This window comes from Halyomorpha halys, unplaced genomic scaffold (genome assembly GCF_000696795.3).
Source record: "Halyomorpha halys isolate HHAL.00 unplaced genomic scaffold, Hhal_1.1 Scaffold78.1, whole genome shotgun sequence".
NCBI lineage: Eukaryota > Metazoa > Arthropoda > Insecta > Hemiptera > Pentatomidae > Halyomorpha > Halyomorpha halys.
Window position 1 is genome coordinate 82,153 of NW_027108467.1, and position 20,996 is coordinate 103,148.

Genomic DNA, 20,996 nt, shown 5'->3' on the forward strand with positions numbered 1-20,996 from the left:
TATATATGCCTTACGTATGAGAGAGTGGAATAAAGAGAATATATATATATACTAATATTATATGTATATATATTCTCTTTATTCCACTCTCTCATACTTCCTTTCTCCAGTCATACACAACACCTGTTCAATCTGTTTCACAAATGTAAGGCAAATTAAACAAAACAATCAATAAATAGAAATAAATCAAAAGTTAAATAGCCCTAGAAGTTAAAAAAAAATTAAAATAAATATGGAACCATTAAAATCATTCCACTGATCCAAGAGATTAACACAGTACAAACAATGGCTGAAAATATATCTTTTTAACTCAAAGATTCTGAAATGTAAAGATCTGTTGAAAACCAATTACCAAAAATTTGACCCTATTACAATACCTTCCTTAATGTCAATTTTAATTATAAAATTCACTTCATCTAAGAGGGGTGTGGCTGGCAAATCATTTAAATAATTGAAAGCTTTAGAAGGGCGTGGTTGGCAAGCGACTCCATATCAGGTGAGGACAAGTGAATCCATATCGAGTGTAGGCAAATGACTCCAGGAATTAAAGAAGAGAGTAATTCACACACACTAGGAGCAGAAACCAACAGCCCTGCAACTTTTTTGGGGGAAAATACTGAGACATTTCCCATTACTCAAAGAAATTATGCAACCACTGCAAGTGACCAGTTTATGATGAACAATATTTGAAATAATTTCTCTCATGCTACACATTTAAGATAAATTTTAAATTTAAGATCTTTAAAAAAAGTATTTGGATTGAGTTGAAGTTTCATGTTCATAATTTTCCACATTGTGAGAACTAATGCTCCTTGCATTAAAATTCCTTGTAAGGTTTAATATATCCGACAAAGAACTTTTTTTTATAGTTACATTGAAATGAGATATTTTCTCCTTGTAGTAAGAATTACTGCTTTGTTGGAGTTAGTTATTGTTGACTAATATGATATTCTTTACATTTTTTGGTGTTTATTATTTGATATCAGCCATTTTGTTGCATTGCTATGTATTTTTTTACCCGGATATTATTTTATTTTATATTTTTTAAATGTTCATTTATTCAATATAAAGAAACATATTAATTCATTTTTATAGTCCGGGCCTAATATTTTATTTTCTTCCATTTTGACTCAAACTTTTTTTTCCTGTTATTCCTATAGGTTAAAATAAGATAATCTGGTGATATATTGTTTTATGAGAAATAATTAAGAATAAAGGAAGAAAAGATAATAAAAAAATTATTTTTACGTGATTACTTTTGTGGTTCCAACATTTGTTATACAACTTACTTTTGCAAATAATAAAATTCAAAATAAAATTTCATGTTGTATTGTACCTTAACATCCCATTCGTTGCAGATTTGACCCAAAACAGATATGTGTCTTTTTATTCCAAACTCCTTAACCATCCTAACCCATTAATTCTTAATCTTTCATCCTTAACAATCCCTGATAATCCTCCGAGGCGTCTGAAAAGAAGATGGCCACGGGACCTTCTAGTTTAAATTAATGTTTGAAGTACCACCAATGGGTGGTTCCTTCCCAAGATTTTCAAGTGTATATGAAACATACTACATATTTACCTGTTGTATTATTTTGTACAGTTGTAAATTACAATAAATAAGTAATAAAAAAAAAAAAAATGTTGTATTGCATTTTATTATGGACATGTCCTTAAACACACATTATCTAAAAAAAATATATATTAATAAATAAATGATATATTCACTCAATAAAATCATAATTTTTTTAAAAATAATTATTTAAAGGTTTACAAATTAATTTTATTTGATTACATTAATATCAAAGTACTTATCTTACTTATACAGTTTATGATACAATTTAAAACTGTTTTGACATTTATTACCATTTTATTTATTATAGCCCAGAGACTTCACCACAGGACAATATAAATAAGTTTTGAGTTTCCATCAGGTTTAAAAAATATAAAAAAACAAAAGTTTAACACACTCATTTTATTTAAATTAATAAATATGTTATTATAATTCACAATTCTATAATTACATATGGTGATTTATAACTCATTAAAGTTAAATTCTAAATAAAATCTTCAATTAAAAAAATGTTAAAAACGTATATAATAGTTATTTAGGAGTATTTGCACCAGTGGCAATATTTTAAACTCAGCTGTATTTGTTTTTTATCAATGGTTATTTTGGGAAAAGAATTTCCCCACTCTATACCTTGTGAATCTGCCACTGATTAAATGATGTGTTAAAACTATTATTTCTATTTTGTTTGATGAAGCAGGAATATTTTTACTTCTATTAATGACCTGAATCAACACCACACTATAGATTTCACATTATTAGTTCATATATTTATCAATAATGTAAGAAGGAACAAGAAATTAACCCCCTTAATTATATTTTCACTTACATTTATCTGAAGTGACCCTTTGTGAAACTACTTCTAAAATTATTTAAAGAAGAAATATCATAAATTATTATAAATCAACCCTAATTGGAGCTAATCAACTACTGACATTGAGTATAAGGGTTGAGTAGAGTGTGTGTCATGTTATCATATCAATCATTGTGAATTGTTTATCTTATGAATATATTTTAGTCATCGTTTTAATAATATTGTATAAAGAAAAATAACTGAGTCATATCATCTTTTATATTTTACTTTATAAACAACTTATTCGTTAAACTTAATTGTTTTCTAGAGTAAACATAATAAAGTCTATTAACCCAATCATAAGACTTTAAAGTTTTATTTTAGTGATTTATTGATGTTTAAGATTTGTTTTGATACAAACAAAGTATAAAAAAAAATGTATAATGATAAATACAACCAATAAGTATATTAAATAGTACATTAGTTTAAATTTATTTATTTTGAGTGAATTGCTCATTTCACAACCTTGAGTAGACGGATAGAGGGGAGACAGGGATTGCTGTTCTTCACTTAGTTGTCCTTCAAAGAAATCATATCAGTTAGTCTTATCAACCAAACACTTTTGATGTAGTAAATTATACTGGTTGCTTAGTGCATTGATATCATTCTGTTACAACAAATTATACAACATTGTAATGAAGACTGTAATGAGTGAAAATTTAAATTTTATATCCTAATTTGTAGATGTTTAAAGGAATTATTTCAATATATATTTAAAAATATTCACTGATTTGGTTTACATAAAGCTTAACAAAAATTAAAGATGTACTTTCGTTTAAGTTTATGTGTTTTTATGTTTATGTGTAATTTTAACTTAATCAAATCTTCACATCAACCAGAAGTTACTTTAGAGCAAGGTATCGTAAGAGGGTTATATACAAAAACAATCAGTAATCGCCAAATAGCAAGTTTTGAAGGTATTCCATATGCAAAGCCACCTATAGGAAAACATAGATTTAAGGTAAACAATTTTTATTTTAAATTTTGAAAGTATATCATAAAATTTATCGAGATCATTGTCTAAAAAGAAATTATTGAATAAAATAAAATAATAAACATGGTAATGTTGATTTGAAATTTACTTAAAATGTTTATTTTGGTTTGGTACAGGAAGCAGTCCCCGCAGATCCTTGGTTAGGTGTATACAATGCAACTAGAGAACCACCTTCTTGCATGCAACTTGACATGATTTTACAAAAAACATTGCATGGATCAGAAGACTGCCTGTATATCAATGTTTATACACCACAGGTATATAACCATTATATGATTACATAAGAACTTGTAAATTATTCTATAAAACTAAAAATAGAAACATTTAAGTTGCTAATAACTTTGATATAAGAATACTCTTAAGATAAAATTTAATGTAGTAATTTCAGAAAGAAATAATGTTCTTCAAACTTCATATGCTTGTATTAAATATTAAAAAAAAAAACTATTGAAGAATTTTTGGCAATTATAAATAAGCTAAAAACTTTTTAGTATGTGAGAGAGATTGAAAAAAATATTTATTATATAAAATATAATTGAAAATGGACAGAGAGTTTCTGAAACATTGAATAAATGAACACAAGAAGCAAATGAAGTTTAAAGGATAATTTTTCTTTTTTAAATTACTGGTCTGGAATAACAATGACACCTATAAATTTTGTGAATTGCACTTTATTGTGTTGGCCTGGTCGAAAATGCGTTTACTAGATGTTTTTAAGAAAATTTAATAGTAATAAAAAATTCAATTATAATAAATCATGTATCACGTAGGCTATTGCTTGTGCATTAGGACTCTTGGTTTGCAGGAATATTATAAGGAGTGTTATTGTTATTTTTATTAGTCTACAAATAAATATTTTTTTAATACAACCTCTTACAGCTTCCAGAAGGTGAAACACCAGAACTTCTTGATGTATTAGCTTATATTCATGGAGGAGCTTTTTATCTGGGCAAATCCAGATATCATGGACCCTCTATTCTTCTTCAAAAAAATATTGTTCTAGTGACTTTTAATTACAGGCTTGGTCCTTTAGGTAAGAAATTTAATTTAAAATATTTTGTTAAAGCTAGTTTTGGCTAACAAAATATTTATGTTAAAGTGCCTAATTTCTCTCGAACCAGTCTAGGTGAATTAGTCAAATAATAATATTTATTTAAATATAAAAGGAAGATGGTCTGGGTGTGGTAAAAATCAAAATAAAAATGTTTCGCCCCATTTTTCAGGGCATCCTTAAGGCTAAAAAAAAGTACAAACAACTGAAATAATATAACAAAGTAAGAGAAGAGATAACATGAAATAAAAGTGAACTAAGGTGTGGCAAGATATGATTTAAAATATGTGAAAATTTATATAAAAACGAATGAAGTAAATCAAAAAAAAAAAATAAGATATACATTGAAAAGTATAAATAAAGTAGAATTACAAAAAGGTATTAGACAATTAAGGAAAACAGAAATAATAACAACTGGAAAACATACTAGACATTGAAATCAGACATGAAACAGTCCAAGATATTTATTGAAATTTCAAAGGAAAAGGCAAAATTTTACCTTAACATTACCAAGAATAAAATGAGGACAATAACAGAACTCCTCACTGGCTACTGCCCCTTAAAATATCATCTTGAGAAGATAAAGCTGGTGGAGGATTTCACCTGTTGTCTATGCATGGAATACAAAGAAAAGGCACAGCATATTCTGTGTGAATGCGAAGCCCTAGCCTTCCAAAGACTGGAGTATTTGGGACAGGACAGAATGGATCCTGAAGACACTGCTAGAACAGCCCCAAAAGAATCAATGGACTTTGTAAGAAGGATAAGATTTATATGGCATTTCTAGTGGAGAAGAGGGGTAACACACAGAAGATCCAACTGGATCGAGGTGAGGAAGGGATTCCTGACCCCCAGTGTAACTATAATACCTATTTGTAATTCTCCTTTATTTCACTATACATCTTATTTTAATTATCTTTAATTTACTTTGCTCATTTTTACATAAATTTTCATTTATTTTAAAGTACTTTTATGTCATATTCTCTATTATCGTACTCCAGCACATTGTTTTAGTTGTATCTTTTTTATCCCTAAAGAAGCCCTGCATTAAATAATTACTGTTCGAGTTTTTTATTTTATCACTCCGGGACCATCTTCCTTTTATACATTACACACCGCCTCTCAATTATCTTCCAATAATAATTATTGTGAAATATATTCTTTCAAAAAGTTATCTAAAAGCATGTAATTAGATGTGAATTTTTTTTTTTTGTAATCTTGAAAAGGATTTTAAAAATTATTATTTCACGAATTTGTTTGTTATTTAACTCTCATAATAAATATCTTTATAAATGCCATAATTTCCTTTTTTTACAGGATTCCTTAGCACAGAGGATAGTGTTGTCCCAGGAAATAATGGTTTGAAAGATCAGGTTCTAGCTTTAAAATGGATTCAAAAGAATATAGCAGCATTCGGTGGTAATCCAGAGAGTGTAACGCTAGGTGGGCTTTCCGCTGGGGGAGCAAGTTGTAGCTACCATTTACTTTCTCCACTAAGCAAAGGTTATTGCAATTAGTTAATTCTTTATAATGTAGCAATTATAAATTATATAACAATATAGTATGATATTAATGCAATTGGTTAATTCTTTGTAATATTGCAATTATAAAGTATATAACAAAATAGTATGATATTGTTATTGCTATAGTTTATTCTTTATAATGTAAAAATTATAAAGTATGTGACAATGCATTATGATATAGCTATTGCATTCAATTAATTCTTCATAATGTAACAATTATAGTGTATATAACAATATAGTATGATATTGTTATTGAAATTAATTAATTCTTAATAATGTTGTACTCAGAGAGTATATAACAATTTAGTATGATATTCTTATTTTCAGGTTTATTCCATAGAGCAATTTGTATGAGTGGAGTAGCTGTGAATCCATGGGCAGTCGCAGAAAATGTGAAAGAAAAAACAATGGCGATAGCAACTGATCTTGGTTGTCCTTTAGACGATTCACTAATTATGATTAACTGCATGAGAGAAAGACCAGCTGAACATATCCTAACAATATCAAGGAATTTTTGGGTATTAATTTATTATTCTAGATTGAGATATAAAAGTATTACATTATAATCGATTTATTTATTTTTTCAGTATTGGAGAGATTTTTTTCCACTTGTAGTTTTTGCTCCTGTCATAGAACAGCCAAGTGCAACTGCTTTTATTTCTGATTTACCCGAAAAAATAATAAAAGAAAAACAAGGTTCTGATGTTCCTGTTATCATTTCCTTTGCCAAAGATGAAGGGTTATGTGGAGGAGCAGGTGAAATATATACTAATCTGATTTATAATAATTGATTTATCTACTGATATCATTGCAGCATATTTATATCTTTATCATAAACTTATCTCAACAATATTACTTATTTTTTTTGTGATAAGTTAATGACAATGAAATACAGAAATTGCAAAGAATAGAATTTTTTATTAAATGTAATTGTTAAAAATACAGGTTTAATTTGTGATGAATATAATTGGGCGTAATAGCCAGCAAAATTTTATAAATAAATATGAGGCTGTGAAACTAAAATTAAGTAGAGTGTCCTTGATAATGGCTGGATTGGCCAAAGCTTTGGACATGTAATATGACTTAATAAAGAAGTGTTGAGTGTTTAGATACCTTTTCTTAGTATTGATAAAACAACCAGTCTCAAACAAGATAATAAAAATATAATAATAATAATAAACAATCCTCCCATTTATAATTTGGTCTATCCCTTGGTTTACCCATTGGTTGTTATCCCCCGGTTTACCCATTGGTTCAGAGTTCATTAGCATTTTAACTCATACTTTTTCGGTCTAAATATTTTATGTAGTACTTTATTTTCAAAAACCTGTTCTTCCCTATGTTTCACATCCATAAAGAACAGTGGGAAGGATAATAGTTTCGTTATAATAAAAATATTCATAAAATAAAATCATAAATCAGATACAGTAATAATTAATTCATAACTAATATTTAATTTTTCATTGATTACTAATTGAATTCATTTTTATTTTCAGTGTAACATATTTAATATGAATTAGTATTGACATCTTGGTAGTTAAGTTACATTATATAATCAATATTGTTCAACAAAAATGTTGTGTTTGATTATAGCATCAGTTATTAGCTACTTTAACTGCCCATAACTAAGAAAAGAGTTTTCAAATAAATTTTCCCGCTGATTAATTTAAGTATCCGATGCGCAAAACAAAACAATCACGAAATTGAAAATCAGTTGTTTTCCTCAGTATCAATAGAAAGTTTATATATATTTCGGTATTTTACTATCATTAACTTATTAAAACATAAATAAATCAATAAATAATATTGTTGTGATAAGTTAATGATACTAAAATATAGAAATTGTAAAGAATAGAGTTTGTTATTAAATTTAATTGTGATAAATATAGGTTTATTTTGACTTTGTTGAATGGAATTGGGCATAATATGCAGAAAAGTTTTATTAATAAATACTGTGAAACTAAAATTAAGTAGATTGTGCTTGATGATGGGTTGGTTGGCAAAAAGTAGGACATATAATATGATTTTATAAAGAAGTGTTAAGACTATTTGGATATCTTTTGTTATTATTAATATAATTTAATTGTTTATAAAAAAAGTTTATAAATCTAGTTCAATTTTGGATTGAATAATGCACAACTGAAATTCTTAAATATGTTGCTTATAAAACAAAAAAAAGCCTGACCTTTTTCTTCTCTCACCTTTCACTCTTGAATTTTTTGATTTACTTAACTATAATATCATCTGATTTCTTCTGAATAATTACAAAACAAGCTTCCAACTTCTTTTTCTAACAATTAATAAATAAAACCCTTTTTATTGTACTGAGGAATATTATTCAACTGTCTGCCATCTAAAAAATCACTGTCCGTCGTTTCCTGAACTTTCCATTGGGTCTCTGGGATTATAATTATGAACTATTTAGAGGTTTATAAATAACTTTGACTTCTAAAACATTTTTTTTCTTCTTTACATTAATAAGAAATTAATTTTGGATTGTATATTAATTCATTTGTATTACAAATGCTAACCTCAACATTTTAAATATCAATTGAAAAAACATCTTACTGCAACCAATGAATGTTCACTATATCCAATATAACAGAATTTATTATAAACTACTTGATGCTGGAAAGAAAAAGTTATTTTATTCTCTTTAATTAAATTTTTAGAATTTTCAAACGATAATTTTTTGTGATCTATGACAGTCTTATGTCATGAAAATAAATGTATAATACGACAAGAAATAAATTAACCGACAATTGCATATCAATCAAAACGATTCTGGAAAAAATTCAAAGAACCACTTTATTTAAAAATAAATGTTCATAATAATTATTTTTTTTTTGTTTTTTAAAATGTTATTAGTAACTTTTCTATTAAACATATATATTTTCTACATTTTAGTTTTTTTGGGCCTTTTCATTGGCCATTTTCAAACAGTTTTCTTCTTCTATACCCTTCTCAGAATTAAAATGATATGATTTCATAATTTTACAGGCTTTTCATCTACAATATAAGAATAAATATTAAAAATAAAGTCTACTTTTAAAAATATACACCACTGTTAAAACTATATGAACTAAGATGTTTTTTTACATTAATATTTTATTCAAAATTTATTTTTTTGTATTATATTTTTTAAGTTATTAGCAAATTTTAAAATTATCTTATTTTTACTCTCCAGAAAGGCTTATGAATTTCCAGTTTTTTACATTTATCCACGATTAACCATTTTCAATTCAGTTAATAGTTCAGACTACTTCTACTTTTTAGTGCGTTTTAATGTTGGTTTATTATTTAACAATTTTGGTTTGTAAAAAGGAGGTGCTATTAGTTATTTGTTGATTTTATTTAGCAGTTTCAAGCATGTTACATTTAAATTTTTATTATTATATAGTTTGATTTCTAAGCAATGTGGGTTTGATGTGGTCCTAAGGATTATTTCCTCAATCATGATTGAAATTTAATAATTAAAAATAAATTCCACAAATGAAATAATAATAAATAAATAAACAACCATAATAAAGCTTCTCGTAATAAATAAATCAAAATCTTTTATGGTTGTAGCAGTTTATTTTGAATCAGAGTGAAATATGATAATAAACATTTCAAATAACAAAGATTATTGAAATAAATCTATAATCATCATAATCTAATTAATAAGATCAAACTAAAATAACCAAAAATTTTAATAGTTTATTGTTCTTTTAGATATTCTATCCAGACCTAGTCTGTTCCCTGAACTACTAGATCGATGGGACGAGCTGATACCTCATGTTTTGGATTACAATTACACTGCTCCACCAGAGAAAATGTTAGAAATCGGACAACGGATTAAGAAATATTATAACATTGACAATACTGAAGAAGGACGTAAAAATCTCATCAGGGTTGGTGACATAATTCCAATAATTATTTTGTATTTGTGCAAAATTATTGTTATTACTAATTAATTCAAAAATTGGAGGGCAGCTAGGTAACTAGGTAAAAGTAAATAGGTTTGAACAATCATTGAATAAAATTTATTGAATAGAGTGGAATGGTCTGTTGCATTTAAATGAACGATTGAAGCTTAATGCAAAAACTATAAACAACCCTCTATGGGGGTAGTGATTACAACTTAATTGTCACTTGTTATTGAAAATTGGACAAAATTTTGTATGAAGAAAGGAAAAATAAAAATAACAAAAACATATTTCATGAAGAACTATATATTAAGCAGCTTGAAGAAATATAAAATTCATGCGTGGAACAGGATGTTAAACATTAAATAAGGATTAAAAAATAGGTTAATAAGATTGTTGAAAAGGATTTAAGGTTTAGTAGTATTAATATCTTCAAAATCAACTATAAAAGCAATAAGGATGGGTTATACCAACCATAGCATAGAGCTTCAGAGCTCTATAGTAGTACACAACATGAGTTCAAGAATTAAAAAGATTAATACGTACCTTTAAGCAAGAAAGGAAAAAAGGAGAGGTCCAAGGAACATTGAAGAGGCTTGAATTAAAACTTTAAACATTGGTGCTTTTGTAATGGATGATATACAAAATAAACCACAGATATGCTTTCTACAACCAATTTCTCAAGAAGGTGCTTCTACATTACAACCAATAGCAACTGATTTGAAAAATGAATGCCAAAGTCTTACGGAATGGAAGATTTTGCACAAACTTTAGCAGACTAAAATAGATAACTTTGTTCATTAATGGGCTTGAGTGACTGAATATAATCAATTGTTTCTGACTCCAATTGAAGATGTGAGGTACTCTATTCAGAAGGCCTCGACGATGCATGTTCAATAAGTTGGTAGCTAAATAGGAGATAAATTGAAAGGAATAATAGATAGTTTTACGGATATTTGCTGTAAATCCTCTCAGGATGGAAACCACTCTGTAAGGTATTCATTTACAGTTGTGAAGGGAATGAAAAGTCGTACAAGTATTCCTATTGGTCCATAATGTTTGTGCTAATGGTTATGAAGGGATTAGCTGGTCCCTTGCAAAAATATTTGCAGTAAGTCCTGAAGAAAGGACAGGAGGGAAGAAGGAGAGATAAAAATAAGGCAGAAGTGAAATAAAAGACATATTCCAAAGACTAAAAAATTAGAGTTAGAATGATCTGATCCACTAAGTATTTATTACCTACTGTTTCGTAAGGGGGTTATTCCTTGAATGGGATATTTACCCTTTGGTTTATTTTTTTTTCTAACCTCTTAAGTTTGGTTACAATCTAGTTACACCATATACAGACTTAATTTTAAGACTATATCTAAATATATACTAATAAGTATCCTTCTATTGCCACATGGCATTATAAGGAAGCATGCCAGGTCAGCTGAAGGTTGGGATTACTTTATTGGCCGGGGAGCCGATGGCCGCGGAGTACAAGATTGGAGAAGGACCACTCCACTGGTGGTTTGGTTTATTTATTTTTTCCCCATCCCTCTAAAGCAGAAAATGGATATGAATAAATAAAATGCATTATATGAAGAGAACATTATGTACATTAAATATTACCTTTTTTTATACCATGGGAATTTGGTAGTTTGAGTGAAATACTTAAATGCTTTGATTTATCAATTTTGTGCTGAGTCAACTCTCTGTTATGGCTACTAAACACTATCGAGAGATGTTACATGTAAGATGTTACCTTTTAGTAGATCAGAAGATTCTATTCTAATCTAAGTTGATTCAAATATTATATTTAAGAATATTAAACCGGTATACATGGTTATTATATTTGTACAATCAAAGTATTTATGAGAAATAATACATATTTCAATATACAATTTTTGTCTGATGATCGTAGTTCAAGTTCACATCTTAGTGGGTAGGTTCCGTCATGTTGGCTCATTGTGGTCTGCATGACTCTATCTAGTTACAGTATAGACGGAAGATAGCGGTGTTGCAACAGACTGATAAGAAGAAACCTGTTCTGTGAGACAGATGGCTTTCTGTCAGCAACCCAAGATTAGATTTTTTAATCAGTCTTACTCTGACAATATCTGGGGGTTCTGTACAAGCACATGTAAATCTATTCCGCATCTACATGAAGGATGTGAAATATTTTCTGGCATAGGATAGCTTGAGGCACAAAATGTAAAATTCTATCACCAGGCAATTGCCCTGTTGATGTCCATGTTATTATGTTATGGTATGAACATCCTACTAAAAAAATAGTCCTAAAGAACTCATCTTTCACTAATATAGAGATCTAATTATATATATCCTTGGAGAAGTTTGTCGGGGGGTGCGGTCAGCAAACAACATAAATAAACAAAACCATATTTATTTGTTTTATGCCGACGTTTCGACCTGAATTTCACGTCTTCATCAGGGCTATAGAAAAAAAGAGATAACAACAACATTTAGAGAAACATACAATTGAAAAGGAATAGTACACAAACAAATTTAGAATTATACAAAATATTGAATTAAGTCATATATGATAAAAAATTGATAACTGATAATTGAATAGTAAAAAATTTTAATTGATTGATATTTGTGGAATTGTATGGTAGTAAATTGAAAACAGTGACAGATGAAATATAATATCATGTAGGTAAGAAGATATGTATAATATAAGATATGCAAGTAGTGTCTAAAAAACTGAAAAAATAAATAAATAAATCTACAAATCTACAAATTGAACACTATTTATTTTTTCAGTTTTTTAGACACTACTTGGATATCTTATATTATACATATCTTCTTACCTACATGATATTATATTTCATCTGTCACTGTTTTCAGTCTACTACTATCTAATTCCATGATTATCAATCAATTAAAATTTTTTACTATTCAATTATCAGTTATCAATTTTTTATCATTTTTATATTTTGTATAATACTAAATTGTTTGTATACTATTCCTTTTCAATTGTATGTTTCTGTAAATGTTGTTGTTATCTCTTTTGTTCTATAGCTCTGATGAAGACCTGAAACTCAGGTCGAAACGTCGGCATATAATAAATAAATATGGTTTTGTTTATTTATGTTGTTCTTTGCTGAGCGCACCCCCTGACAAACTTCTCCAATTATTAATCTACGGTCAACTATCTACACCTCAATATATATCCTTGTTCTAATGCTATTAATGTTTAAGTAATGAAGCAAATCTTAAGTAACCATTCCTCTGGTATGTGTTGTAGAAAATAGGTTTTATTATTCGGTTTGTAAATAAAACAGTAGATGGCGACACTGCTTCGGATAGCTTGGCCTACCTTTGTTTAGGGCAGTTGATCATGGCGTCTATTAACGGAAACATATACTCTTTGTCTTTGTTTATAAAACTCTTCCCTAAAGTCCACAACATTACGGACATAGACCATAAGGATATTTACAAATTTAACACTATTACAATCTATTGCATTTTTCATGCAAATCAGTGTTCTAAAAAGCCAGGCGTAAATCTATCCTTGTGGATAATTACCCTTTTCACTACTTTCATCAAATTTTATATCTATTCACTTCTACATTCAGACTGGATAGGTATTTCATAACCCAGTCAGGATCCAGTCCTGGATATTTATTCAAACAGAATTGTAGGTTTGAATATAACTTTTATTATAGATAATTTATATGAATAAAATAAAATGTAAATTTAATTTAATGATTGTTACAGATGATCGGAGACCGTTTATTTTTATCCGGTATCAGCAAAATTTCAAAGCTATTAGCTTCAGAAAACACCTCACCTGTTTATATCTACAAATTTTCTTATAGAGGAACACATTCAATCCTTGAATTTTTAAATACTAAAGAAGACTTAGGTAAGATACTTTTAATTTCACTTTATAATTAACACAGAAAGTTTGATAGATAATTACTGTCAACAAATCAATGGAGGAATTCCTGTGGGAAGTTACTCAAGCTCAAGCTCAACTAGTATTTATATAGTTAAAGTGAAAAAACTGTTTCAAAGGGCTTTATCATAAACTAATTGTAACTTTATCCTTTAACAGGAATATGCCCTGGCATACAGGATTAAATTTTTTTGTGTTAATATAATGTATATTTGTTCAATAATTCAAGAATAGGACTTTAAATATGTTTAAAAGAACCTCTTACTTTAGCAGCCTCCTGACTTCAGAAGTGCCAGTTTTATTCCGGCCTGGGAGGTTTGACATTTATTTTGTAATGATCCCATGGAATTGAAATCCAACCTTCCCACTATAGTTAGAATAGTTTGGTTGTCTGGGATAAACCTCTCCCAAGCCAGAAATGACCATGTGTCACAAGCAGCATGCACCAATTTGAGAATTTAAGAATTGAAACTTGAGCATTTTAATTTTTTATGCTACAACCAGTATTATGCCGAGCTGAAGTGGCTCTATCCATCCTTCCGATGCCATTATTTCCTAGCTTCCTTTTTATTCCAAGCAATTAGTACTCAACCCCCCCTCCTGTATCCTAGAAAACCAACAATTCAAATTCTCTGTCCAATCCCGTACTATTAGGTCCTGTTTATCTGACATCTATCCTCCACCTCACCAAACTGCTGCGTTTGATAAATCATTTTTTACCTGAGCTGCATATCTCTGGAACTCCATTCCCTCTAACATACATTATGTACCAAACCTTCCCTCGTTTAAATCCCTTATATTTCACTACCTTTTACTTCACCAATTTGACCCATAATTATTATAGTAGTAGAAATATTTTGTAATTAACTTTTTGTTTTGTTTTTACTTAGTCAGTTAATTTTTTAATTAATCTATTTTTTTTTCTCTCTGTATATGAGTTATAATTAAGTGTGGCCCCACTGTTTTATGGCCAATAAATGTATATTATAAAATTAAAATTGGCTTTGTAATTGTTCTAAAGGTACCTAGTCCCAGAATAATAAACTATTTTTCATTTCATTTACACCAAAAGAGGTTAATTGTGTCTCTAGCAACCCCCTATGGTTTGAACATGAGGAAGAATATAACCCAGCAGTTTCTCTGGCTTTTCTTACATTCTCATGTTAGCAGATCGCTCATCTACGTTCTTTTAGTCTCCTTGAATTTTCAGGCATGAGAGTCACGGCCATTTGTGTATTTTGGTGTCCCAGTAATTTTACAAGAAAACATTTGTAGTAAGTTCAAATGTATTCTGTGACCACTGGAATTTTCAAGTGTATATTAAGTATTGTTATTTACGAACGAAGGCACTTTGGTGATAAGTCGTAGAAAACATTTGATATCTTTAAAATTATTCTTTGGATTAATTAAATTAGTTTTCAATTGAAGTATTAATATTTGTAAAGTATCTTAGTAGTATAATCATTGATTATAGTTTTAGGTAGTGAACAATATTTTCTCCCCCAAAGTCGCACCTATTTTCTTTATTCATAAAAAAATTTAATAAAGTTGAAATTTCCATTACAGGTGTTAGCCATGGCGATGATGCATTTTACACTGTAGGATTTACTGATCTCAACCTTCTAAAGTCAAAAACTGATGCAGAAGTTTCTGAACAAATGCTTGATGTATTTGAAACGTTTCTAAGAAATGGGTAAAATGAAATATTAATAAATGTATTGTAATTTCCATGGTTGGCAACAATTGAACTTAAAAACTGATTAATTATTAATATTTAATTTACAGATTATTAGGAGGAAACTGGGAAGCTATGAATGTGCAGCTACCAAAGATTGTCTTCACAGAAATCAAAGGACCTGATGATTTTCAGGTGACGGCAGATGATGAATTAGGAGAAGAAAGTTTCTGGGACTCTTTAGGCTTCAATGAAAACCTGGAATTGCCTCCTTATCATCATGATGAATTTTAAAATGTTTTGGTTGTTGATGAATGTTTTGTCTTCAAATAGATGAGTGTTTATAAGGAAATAGGCCATAGTTAATTGATAGAGCAGACAGTTTAAGATGAGTTTCCATGTAAAACTAAATCATAACATAAATAGAACAAAATATTATATGAATGTAGTTAAGAAGAAAACTAAAGTAAAGGTAATAAAGTGAATAAAATTGAAGAATTAATTTCATGAGAATTAATTCATAATATTTATTTATTTATTTTACAGAATATTCATTCCTATTAGTTAAAATAATAAAAAAAAATCAAGATACTGCCCAGTTATTTTGCATTAATCCTCAAAAATATAAATTTCTCAAGTTATATCTTTTTAAATTAGCAAGATATGCAGAGATATCTGTATTATAATTTTATTTCTGAAATAACAATAAAGGCAATTATTTCTGATAAACATATTTATTTGAACCAAACAGAATATACTATAAATAATAACTGCTTCACACTAATAATTGTAAGAATTGCTGTGTGCTGGGCTATTCAGCTGTTCTAAGGCAGACCGGGGGTTTACGACAGCATTTTATTTATTTACTCATATATTTATGTATTTTTATTATATGTTTCAATCGGTTCCTGACGGGGTCTAACTGAAAATGTATGGAATATATTTAATTCAAGGACTAGATACCATGGACCCCCTTGTCATGGCATCATTGGAGTTCTCCTCCAACTGTGTCGTGTTTATCAATTTACTAAGTTATTATTTTGAGGTGGCATGCAGGGATTCTTAATTATAAAGTAAAGTCTTGGTTGCATTGGTTTATATTTACACTAATATACACATGAGCAAGAATAATATTATGAGAGAGCATGGTAGATCTATTTCCTTAAAGTTTAATTATGATATTATGAATTGAGAAACACCAGTTGGGATCTATGTTATTCATATTGACTCTAAGTTCATAACTTCTACAATTGCCATTCAAAATACAACTGAAAGATATTACTTATTTTGGTGTCAGTCAGCTTGGCGGTAGCAGCGGGCATCTTTTATTTTACTTCTCTCCACAGCCTGTCAGCGGATCTACGTTGTCTCCCAGCAATAGACTTTTCTATTTTGATACAATTAAAAGTAATAGTAATTGTGATTATCAATACTTAACAATAAAACAGAAAATAATCTGTTTTACAATGGCTTCAAAATATGAAAATGATATCCAATATAAAATTGCCTGCTGGCTTATAAATTTATTAACATATTACAGTTTATTTATATGTTTTCAAATATGTTAAAAATAAATATAAAATCGATTTTATTGTTGCTTATACTTACTAAAAGTTTAACTGAATCGATATTAGTTAAACTTTTAGGATTTCTGCTCATAAGAAATATGTTTAAATAAACTGAATTCACCTCTAAGTTAAAGTAAATGTAATTATAATAACTTAGCATAAGAAGTAATTGTATGGAGGGATTACAATTAATTTTATACAATTACAGTAATAGTAATTGTCTTACAAATAGTTCAGTGTAATTTTTCTTCAAAACCACTAATTTTTGGTGTTTTGAACCTTTTAAAAGTTATCTTGGTGTAATTAAAGTGTGATTTGAACATGCAATTAAATTACTCAGTAATGATTCCTGCCCAACTCTTATGTCATTGTTATTTAATTACAATGGTGAATAGATTGTTTATCGTGGGTAATATATATGAGGAGAAGATGATGGGGGGACGGAGGTGCGGTCAGTCAAGAACACAAATAAGTAAAAACTTATTTATTAGTGCCAACGTTTCGGCCCTAAGTTCAAGCCTTCATCAGGGCTAAGAACAAAAACCAAGATAACAACCAATGAATAGAAGAATATACAGAATAATTAGTAAATAAGAAAGTAACTGACATTATGGATACATAAATAGTGTTATAAAGGCGTTATGAGAAGATGAAGCCTATTTCTTTGGGCTAATTAATTGATCTAGTCATTTTCAACAATATTTTCTGAGATATATTATTTTTTAAAGAGTTTATCAGAAAATGATTTTTTAATATTTTTATCTCCTTTTAGTTAAATAAATGAACCTCTTTTTTGTTGAAATTAAAGTTTGTCTTTAATGTTCCTTGTACATAAATTCATTTTAATCGTTACACCAACAAATTGTGAGTTTCTAGTGGCTATATAATTTTGATACTTGCGCCCTGGAGTATGACTTTAGAAGCGCACCTGTTGCAAGGTTACGATGTTCCGGCGAAAAATAAAATTCCTTTATAATAACATCATCAATATTCTATATTTATATGTACACATCTCGGGCTTCCTCACCTTCAAGTATTATTATTCGAACTATATTATGATCGAATATGATTTCTTGTAGTCCTTGAACATGTGGAAACTCGAAACGTACAGACAAATATAAAATATTGATCATACCCTACAGGATTTTTATTTTTCATCTCAACATCTTAATAAAGAAAACAAACAACATCCTAGGAAATAAAATTCAGTAATATTTTAGGATGGTGGACAGAAAGGTAAAGTAGAAATAGAAGGAGCTTTAATGGCCTTTGAAGAACACACATAAAGGGAAAAACGAGTTAGTCAAAGCGGTTCTAGGAAAAAAACAACAAAAAAACGAGTTAAACTGGCTTATAAATTGTTTTTTTAATTGTATATTTAGTACATTAAAATACTTGCCAGTGGACCAGGAAAACACGAAGATACCTGATTATTCCTTGCTTAGCTTCGAATTATAATTGATGAAAGGTGGGGTATGTGCTACCCAGAAACTTACAAGGTCAAGATTAGAAACGGATACAACGGAATTAATTTTTTTCCTTGCTTTACACTTGATTCGATGTCTTTATCGCCTAGTGCATACAATTTTTTTTTTAAAAAGAATTTCAAAAATTTCATTACTAATTGCTGCTAAATTTTATATTATACCTATTATAAATTGTGAAGGCATTTAATTTAAAAAACAAACAATCGATACTACGAACCGAATTCAACGTCTTCCGTCTCTTAAACGTTTTGGAATTTCCGAAACGCTGTAAATGCCAGTTTCTGCTTGTTTTGGGTTATCGTTTATTGAAAGATTGAATATTATAGGAAAATAAAATTTAAATGTATTAAATTATTGTACAAAAGGAAAATATATGAATAATAATTAATAGTATAAATAAGGTATCCTCGCGCGGGCTCATTACCGCGTAGGGAACCGTCCCACGGGTGGCGGATATGGGGTAGGGATGGGATAACGAAAGAATAATATCGATATCGATATCGGATAGCAATATCGATATCGATATTATATCGGACCTAAAATAATGATATTTTAAAATATCGAAATATCGATATCGAAAATTTAACGAATTAAAGTAATAGCAAGATAATGGAAGACTTATTTGATGTCATACCTTATCAAAATATATAAGAAACTCTTGATAACTATGAAAAAAAGCAACACCACGACAACCATATCATAAACATAAAAAATATTAACTAAAATATAATAGTTTTATTGAAGAAAATTTAAAAATAGAATATTGATATTTTATTTTGATAATTACATATTTATTTCAATATTTTCTATTGTTGTAATATCGATATGGTATATAAGAGCAATATTCCGATATTATTTTATCGAAATATCGATATATTGTTTAAAATGACTAAAATAACATATAGAAATTTTAAAATAGAAATATCGACATTTAATTTTGATATTTCGTATTTATTTCGATATTATACATTGTTGTAATATCAATGTGGAATATAAGGAACAATATTCCGATATTATTTTATCGAAATGTCGATATATTGTTTAATATGACTAGAATACTATATAGGGATTTTAAAAAAGGAATATCGATATTTTATTTTGATAATTACATATTTTTTTCGATATTTTGTATTATTGTAATATCAATATGGTATATAAGAACAATATTCCGATATTATTTTATCGAAACGTCGATATATTGTTTAATATGACTAGAATATTATATAGGGATTTTAAAATAGGAATGAAACATAAACAATAATATTCCGATATTATTTTATCTAAAGATCAATATTTTGTTTAAAATACTAGAACATTGTATAGAATAATTAAAAATGGAATATCGATATTTTATTATGATAAATACATATTTGTTTCCATATTTTGTATTATTGTAATATCAATATGGTATATAAGAACAATATTCCGATATTATTTTATCGAAATGTCGATATATTGTTTAATATGACTAGAATATTATATAGGGATTTTAAAATAGGAATATCGATATTTTATTTTGATAATTACATATTTTTTTTCGATATTTTAAATTGTAGTAATATCGATATAGAATATAAACAACAATATTCCAATATAATTTTATTGAAATATCGATATTTTGTTTAAAAACATTAGAAAATTGTATAGAATATTTAAAAATGGAATATCGATATTTTATTTTGATAAATACATATTTGTTTCCATATTTTGTATTATTGTAATATCAATATGGCATATAAGAACCATATTCCGATATTATTTTATAGAAATATCGATATTTTGTTTAAAATGACTAAAATATTATATAGTGATTTTAAAATAGCAATATCGATATTTTATTTTTATAATTAAATTTTTTTTTCGATGTTTTACATTGTTGTAATATCGATATGGAATATTAACAATAATATTCCGATATTACTTTCCTTGTTGTTGTGTTGTTCCTTTACTTTCTTGTTTTAAAATTTCTATACAATTTACGTATAGATATTTTAAAACAAGAATATCGATATTTTCGTTTGATAATTACATATTTATTTCGATATTTTGTACTGTTGTAATATCGATATGGTATATAAGCAACAATATTCCGATATTATTTTATCATAATATCGATATTTCACTTTAAATTTGTCTAGTACTTTTAAACAAAATATCGATATTTCAATAAAATAATATTAGAATACTGTTTCAATTATTGATATAGATATTAATAACATTATCAAAGATCGAATGGATTTTATATTATTGTAGAAATATATCGATCTTTTGATAAAATAATATCGGAATATAAATATATGACCTTACAACATTTCTTTTATATATCTCTACTATTAAGGTGCGACCTCTTTTTTTTTTTTAGGAACCGATATTCCGATATTTTCGAAGGGAAATATCGATATTCCGATATTAGGGGTATTCATGATGCTGTGTTAAATGTTATATGTTTTACCATGTTAAATG

The 20,996-nt window shown here is 27.9% G+C and overlaps 1 protein-coding gene across 1 annotated transcript; it reads left to right on the forward strand.

The window, feature by feature from the left end:
- The first annotated feature begins 2,787 nt into the window (after window positions 1–2,787).
- On the forward strand, window positions 2,788–16,207 carry LOC106692930 (esterase FE4). Its single transcript, XM_014439193.3, has 10 exons — window positions 2,788–3,384; window positions 3,534–3,674; window positions 4,297–4,450; window positions 5,786–5,971; window positions 6,319–6,509; window positions 6,579–6,747; window positions 9,706–9,884; window positions 13,623–13,770; window positions 15,370–15,496; window positions 15,589–16,207. The coding sequence occupies exons 1-10, from the start codon at window positions 3,187–3,189 to the stop codon at window positions 15,770–15,772; spliced, it is 1,677 nt and encodes a 558-aa protein (XP_014294679.1). The 5' UTR covers window positions 2,788–3,186; the 3' UTR covers window positions 15,773–16,207.
- Window positions 16,208–20,996: the final 4,789 nt, after the last annotated feature.

Bases quoted from the DNA above. Each gene is read 5' to 3' on its own strand.
- LOC106692930 (XM_014439193.3), top strand. From the start codon at position 3,187: ATGTACTTTCGTTTAAGTTTATGTGTTTTTATGTTTATGTGTAATTTT. The intron at 5,972-6,318 runs GTTATTGCAATT...TCTTATTTTCAG, and splicing joins ACTTTCTCCACTAAGCAAAG to GTTTATTCCATAGAGCAATT. The intron at 6,510-6,578 runs GTATTAATTTAT...TTATTTTTTCAG, and splicing joins CAATATCAAGGAATTTTTGG to TATTGGAGAGATTTTTTTCC.